Below are 7,569 nucleotides of genomic sequence, written 5' to 3' on the forward strand. Positions count from 1 at the left end.
AGGCAGACAAAAGAGACTGTGTGGGGGAGTCTGCAATAATTTGAAGGACCGAGCATCTCCTAAACACAGATATAGAAGAATGGAGTAAGATATATATGCCAATTTGAACAATATTCATTATATGTATGACTAGTTTATTGGGCATTAAATCTTCTACCTTAACACTCTAATCTTCTGCTGTGGACAAACAATGCTTACTTTTGTAACAAATTAACCAGACTAGCAAGCCTTCATACTGAAGAGCATGGTTTGAACAGCAAATAGCACAAATATTCAAAATGCCATCAACAAAATATAGATTGGGCTCAGAATTCCTGTTAAGTTTGATTTGATTTCGATTTGATTTATTATTGTCACATGTATTAACATACAGCGAAAAGTATTGTTTCTTGCGCGCTATACAGACAGAGCATACCGCTCATAGAGAAGAAAACGAGAGAATGCAGAATGCAGTGTTACAGTCAGAGCCAGGGTGTAGAGAAAGATCAACTTAATGCAAGGTTGGTCCATTCGAAGGTCTGACAACAGCAGGGAAGAAGCTGTTCTTGAGTTGGTTGGTACGTGATCTCAGACTTTTGTATCTCTTTCCCGACGGAAGAAGGTGGAAGAGAGAATGTCCGGGGTGCTTGGTGTCCTTAATTATGCTGGCTGCTTTGCCGAGGCAGCGGGAAGTGTAGACAGAGTCAATGGATGGGAGGCTGGTTTATGTGATGGACTGGGCTAGATGTCTACGCGTGTACACGTTTGGAGACATTGGGCGGGATTTTCCAGCCGCGCTTGCCCCAAGACCAGAAAATCCTGCCCGACGTCAACGGACCTTTGCATATTCCTGTCCCACCCACTACGATTCCCGTGGCTGGCAGGATAGGAAAATTCCACCCATTGTGTTTTTAATTATTTTGTTTTATTTTTTGATACAATATAATTCTTTGTTTAATGGATAATATTGAAAGCATTTTGCTACCTCTTTAAATTTCTTTCCTGCATCATTTTAGCATCTAGCCCAGCCTCAGGCCTTGAACGACATGTGCATTCTCAGGACTACCTTCGGTCATCGAGCAGACATCCATCTACCTGGTCTGTGGAAGATGTGATGCGGTTTGTCAGAGAATCTGACCCTCAGGCTTTGGGTCCACATGCTGAGCTTTTCAGAAAGCACGTAAGTGTTAGACTTTGAGAGAAATACAAATAAGGATACGGTAGCAGAGTGGTTGTTGTTACTGAACGAGCAACCCTCCCACTCTGCTTCTCTCTTTACAAATGCTGTGTGACCTGCTGAATATTTTCAGCGTTTTTTGTTTTTATTTCAGCTTTCCAGCATCTGCAGTATTTTGCTTTTGCAGTAACCCTGAGGCCCGGACTTACGATCCGGAGACCAGGAGTGGGATTCTCCAGTCATTTGCCCCAGCGGGATTCTGCCATCCTGCTGCAATGGACAGAGATCTGGCTGAGTGCCAAATGCTTTGTCTTCTCTGGCAGCGGCAACGGGGCGTGAACAGCTGGAGAATTCTGGCCCTGAATGCAAATCCTATGACAGCGGAGGAATTTAAATCCAATTATTTAAATAAATCTGGAATAATTATCTAGTCTCAGTAAAGGTGACCACGAAACTACTGAATTGTCATAAAAAACCCATCTGGTTTACTCATGCCCTTCAGGAAAGGAAACCTACTGCCCTTACCTGGTCCGAACATGATTCCAGACCCACAGCAATGTGGCTGTTTTTTGGCTGTCCTCTGAAACGGCATACCAAGCCGTTCAGTTATATAGAATCATAGAATCCCTACAGTACAGAAGGAGGCCATTCGACCCATCGAGCCTGTACTAACCACAATCCCAGCCAAGGCCTATTCCCATAACCCCACACATTTACCCTGCAAATCCCCCTGACACTGGGGTCAATTTAGCACGGCCAATCATCCTAACCCGCACATCTTTGGACTGTACTCAAGAAAGTGGCTCACTGTCGTCTTCTGAAGGGCAATTAGGGATCAGTAAATACATGTTGGCCTTGCCAGTGATGCATATATACCACAAATGAATAAGAAGTGTTTGGCTTTATTTCTATAACCATAAACAAGCCTAGATTGTCTTTCTGAACAGGCATAAGTCAAGGCCAGCTAATTTAATTATCCTGATATCTTTTATAGTAGTGGCTTTGAATATTCGAGTGTGTGAATCTAACACCACTGTTTAATTTTTCACAAGCTGGGCATAGATCAGGAAGACCACTTGGCTTACATCACATTTAGTGAGGTGGCAGTGACCTGTTAAAGACAGATGCTAATTTCAGTTGTAGGATGCGCCGAATGTGAATGATTAGCATCATACATGTGCTGTTACAGGTTAGTCATGTTCGATACAAGTTAGCCTGATTTCATAAAATTAGCCATATTTATGCTGCTGTTATATTTAACTTGAAGTGAGAAGTCAGCACCTCACATTGATTCCCTTTTAAATACTTAAACCATTAAAGGTTGACATGCTACTTTCCTTGTTCTGAATCCCAGTGTGCGTGTCCATATGCATATGTGCAGGATGTAAGCCAGTATGAGGCTCACCTGTAATGTACCATAAGACTTGGTCCACGGAATTGCACTGTAGGCAAGTGGTGACAATGGCACGCAATGAACAATCGGGTACTGTACCAGCATATCTGGTATTACAAAACTATTCCATTACCAGGCTACCATCTTTTGCCTCCTGCCAGTAGAATGAATGGCAGTGCTGTGCTAGACGATGTTTGGTGCTTGATTTCTAGTCACAATAATTGGGGTGGGGCATCGAACAACTACTAAGGAAAAAAAAAGTGTAAATGCTGGAAATCTGAATGAAACACAAGCCATACAGCAGATTAGTTAAATTCCTAAAAGTGAAACGAGAGATCAATGTTTCAGGCTTTGGACCCATCAATAGGAACTCACTATTCACTAAAGTCAAAATCTGCAATGTTAGCCTGTGATTTATCCTCATACCTGCCTTGTACTCCTAATAATCTCCTGTTTTTACTTCAGCTGTTTTAGTCACATCTGGTAAAAATAAGCCACCTTTTCATCAGTTCACATGCTTCTCTTCCACTCCCCATTTTTTCAGGAGATCGATGGCAATGCTTTGATCTTGCTGAAGAGTGACATGATAATGAAGTACATGGGACTGAAACTTGGCCCAGCCCTGAAGCTCTGCTACCACATTGATAAACTGAAACAGAGCAAATACTAAGCCGAGGGGGAAACGGGAGCAGGGCGAACGGATGACAAGTCACTTTTTGTTTTGTTTTGTTTTTATTCTCTTTCTGTGAAGGTGCGCCAGCACTCTCCCTACTACAATTGTTCAGTAATCTTCCGACACGTGTGACCAAGAGGAGCTGGAAGTAACTTGATGCCTTGCAGCAGTACCACACACACACAGGCTGGTTTGTGGGTGATTTCATTTGTTGTTTCCATCTCTGCACAAAACAAAATCCCAGCACATGTCAACTGTGCTTGTATTGTCACTTTCACACCCAGGATTCAAGTGAAAATACCTGAGGTATGATCTATGTAGTCTATTTGTCTGACCCTGTTTCCTCGTTGTGGACTGAATTATATGGAGGTAACATTTCTGTAAGTGGGTGTGTAGCATTATTGTAAAAATGCCAGACTGAGTGAAACAAATATCTTTATGTAACATGTACAGTATATGCATAATCTAATTTTAAGTTTTAAGGTGAATGGCTTTGCCTTTATGAAGTTATATTGAACTGTGTAAATAAGTGTATAATTCTCCTCGGCTACTGAAAGGTTAACATTTTACTTAACAGATGCCATAGAACTCTGTATGTGATTAAGTGTGAGAAAGCATATCTATGACACTTTGATGTCTGTTGTGCATATAATACATGATTTGTGTACGTAGATATACGCTTGTTGAACTGAAGGACTTGAGTTGTTTTGGGTTGAATCCTGGACTGCTGGAAACATGCTGGAGCAAAGAGCTTCATAAACCACCATACTTGCATCTGTATACAATGACAGGCTTGGATTGAAAATGATGTAGACACTTTTTTTGTGGATTTTTTCTTATTGGGCAATCCTCATGAGTTTTCTTAACATTCAATAGAACAGGCCAGGGGAACTCTTGATACCAGTCAGGCTGAATTAAAAAATAAACAGTGACAGGCAAAAGAGAAGTCAAAACCGAATCAGAATACTAGAGAGCATTTGTCAATAGTGACTGTTCATTGGTTTGCAGGTTTACAAAAGCTCGTGTACACTGAGGACTGGGTTTAACCAGGCATGGTACACTGGGATAAAAACAGAAACTGCTGGAAAAACTCAACAGATTTGGCAGCATCTGTGGCGAGAAACTGAGTTAATATTTCAAGTCCAATATGACTCTTCTCCTGAACTGATATTGGAATCAAAACATTAACTCTGGTTCTCTTCCCACATAAATGCGATTTGGAAAGTCTACTGCTGAAGGGAAGTCCACAGTAAATGATAGAGCCTTAGAAATATTAGCATAAAGAGGGATCTAGGTGTGCAGATCCACAGTACCCTGAAGGTAGCAACTCAGGTGGTCAAAAAGGCGTATGGCATGCCTGCCTTCATCGGTCGGGGCATTGAGGATAGGAATTTGAAAATCATGTTGCAGCTGTATAAGAATTTGGTTAAGCTGTATTTGGAGTATTGTGTACAATTCTGGCAGCCACACTACCAGAAGGATGTTGATGCATTGGAAAGGGTGTAGAAGAGATTTACCAGGATGTTGCCTGGTTTGGAAGATATGGATTATGAAGAAAGGTTGAAAAAACTTGGATTGTTTGCATTGGAGCATCGGAGGATGAGGGGGGACCTGATAGAGGTTTACAAGATTATGACAGGCTTGGATAGAGTGGAGAGTCAGAGTCTTTTTCCCAGAGTCGAGGGGTCAATTACTCGGGAGTATAGATTGAAAGTTGAGAGGGGGAAAGTTTAAAAGAAATATAAGGGACAAGTTTTTCACACAGAGGGTGGTGAGTGCCTGGAAGGCGCTGCCAGAGGAGGTGGTGGAAGCAGATTCTACAACATCGTTTAAGGGGCATCTAGATAGTTACATGAATAGGCAGGGAACAGAGGGACCATGTAGAGGCAAGAAAATATTGCATTAGCGAGACATCTGTGTTGACACAGACTTGGTGGGCTGCAGGACCTGTTCCTGTGCTGTACTGTTCTTTGTTCTTTATGCTTCCAGACCTGCTGAGTTTTTCCAGCACTTTCTGTTTTTATTTCAGATTTCCAGCATCTGCAGTATTTTGTTTATATTTGACTGTACACAGGGATGAAGGTTCAATTGGTCAGTTTATGTGGGTGAATGTTAGCAATCAGATATACATTGGACCAAAACCAGCAAATGCTGAAAAATCTCAGCAGGCCTGACAACATCTGTGGAGAGAGAATAGAGCCGATGTTTTGACTCTGGATGACCTTTCATCAGAGCAGCTATTGTAGCTATATATTGGAACTGGGTGCAATTAGTCAGTTTATATATTGGGATCTGGTGTCAACAGCCAGTGGCCGTTCTATAGCTGCAAAATGTGATCACAATTGGCAAGAGGAGCTGATCTCATGCTTTTGTAACTTCATAATGTGGGTGTAATGTGGCCTTTGTAACTTCATAATGTGGGCATAATGTGGCCTTCATTTCAGTGGGTGTAAGTCGGCACCCATGATAAACCCACCTGATTTTCTTTCCATTGCAGTCAATAAGGACCGGTATAAATCAGACAGTGCCAACCAGTTACTGCCCTTTTTATATCCTCATCTGAAGTTGAAAGCTGTGCTTATACCTTCAGTAGCAGTTTGCAAGTTTCCCTGTGGCTGCCAGTTTCTGAATGACCAAGTTCAGATCCTGGCTGTTAAAAAAATACCTGCCAACAAAAGAAAATCACTGCTGGAACCTCTAAATCTTGTGTTTGCAGAGTGCAAACATTTAGTTATAAACTAACATTTTATAGAGAGTGGATCTGTGACACAGAGTCATTTGCAGATAGCAATAGAGAGGTCACACAAAAAGCACTTTAAATTCATTCAGTAGTCACAGGGGGCAGGAGGTTTCATTGAATCCCTACAGTGCAGAAGAAAGCCATTCAGCCCATCGAGCCTGCAGTGATGGCAATTCCACCCCTATCCCTGTATCCCATATTGCTAATTTTTCTGACACTAAGGGACAATTTAGCATGGCCAATCAACCTAACCTGCACATCTTTGGACTGTGGGAGGAAACCCAGGCAGACACAGGGAGAACATGCGGACTCCACACAGACAGTGACTCGAGGCTGGAATCGAACCTGGGTCCCTGGCACTGTGAAGCAGCAGCGCTAACCACTGTGCCACCGTGCAGCCCATAGATTCACACCGTCGATTTCCAAAGAGCGCATTATTTTAAACTGCTGCTTGTTGCAAAAACTCAATCAGTGAATTTTCTAAACTTACAGGTGTGGAGTTGGGGATGCCTTGGGCAATCCGCCATTAGGCTGAGCAAACGGTCAGGTTGTCTGCAGCTCCCCTGATTGCCTTTCGTCCTGTCCCAGTGTGGCGCTCCAATCTGCAATTTCCCACCGACAACTGATGAAATAGTGTCACATGTTGGAAACAAGTGTCCATTCAAGCAGCTAAGTGTTAGGTCATGGGCCTGGCTTCATTGGACAAACTAAGCCGAAGGGGAAAGGGTTTAACCCCGGTGGGCCTCACTGCCATGACAATGGCACAGGCCCAGCTTTGAGCCTCCCCACCCCATTATGGTACACTCCGAGCCAGCAGAGAGATAGGTCCAGGGGCGGTACCAATCGCCGGCGGGGTGGGGGTATGGGTTGCAGTCGCCATAGGCCATTGTGGTTGTTCTAAGGTACGTTGCTCCTCTTGGTCTCATAAACCCACCACTAACTTCTGCTTCGACACTCAACAAAATGGGACGCAGGACTGAAGTTTTGCTCCAATTTGGAATCCCCTCTTCCATGTTCAGACTTTGAAAGCAACGAGCTTTCAGCCATAAGGGTGTAAGGTACAAAAACAGGCCAAAACCCAGTCCACTCTCAATTTTAACGTTTTATTTGAGCCTCTCCCTTTTCTCATCGGAATCTATCATCGAAACCTTCCACTTCCTTCTCCCTCATGCGCTTGTCTAGTTTCCTCTTAAATGCACTCCTTGTTTTAAGTTTATTTATTATTGTCGCAAGTAGGCTTACATTGACACTGCAATGAAGTTACTGTGAAAATCCCCTAGTCACCACACTCCGGTGCCTGTTCGTGTACACTGAGGGAGAATTTAGCATGGCCAATGCATCTAACCAGCACATCTTTCGGACTGTGGGAGGAAACCGGAGCACCCGGAGGAAACCCACACATTCTAATCACTCTTTGGGTGAGGTGATGCCTGGGCCACCTTTGATGAAAACGGCAGAGGGAAGGGGAGGGATAGTTAGGCCCATTGCCCCTTTTTCTGCCAGATGGGCAGAATTAAATTTGGTCCTTGCTAGCCAGTGTTTTATGTGACACTGACAGAGCACCTGGCGATATGAAGGGAACTTCTCCGTATCGTACTCAAGTGGAT

The 7,569-nt window shown here is 43.3% G+C and overlaps 1 protein-coding gene across 1 annotated transcript in view; it reads left to right on the forward strand.

The window, feature by feature from the left end:
• scml4 (Scm polycomb group protein like 4) overlaps window positions 1-5,660 on the forward strand; it is a 169,636-nt gene extending 163,976 nt beyond the window's left edge. Inside the window, exons 9-10 of the mRNA XM_078213537.1 lie at window positions 996-1,159; window positions 3,094-5,660. Coding sequence (XP_078069663.1) covers window positions 996-1,159; window positions 3,094-3,219 — 290 coding nt within the window. The 3' untranslated portion in view covers window positions 3,220-5,660. The remainder of the gene's footprint in view (window positions 1-995; window positions 1,160-3,093) is intronic.
• The last annotated feature ends 1,909 nt before the right edge of the window (window positions 5,661-7,569 follow it).

This window comes from Mustelus asterias, chromosome 5, assembly GCF_964213995.1.
Source record: "Mustelus asterias chromosome 5, sMusAst1.hap1.1, whole genome shotgun sequence".
Taxonomy (NCBI): domain Eukaryota; kingdom Metazoa; phylum Chordata; class Chondrichthyes; order Carcharhiniformes; family Triakidae; genus Mustelus; species Mustelus asterias.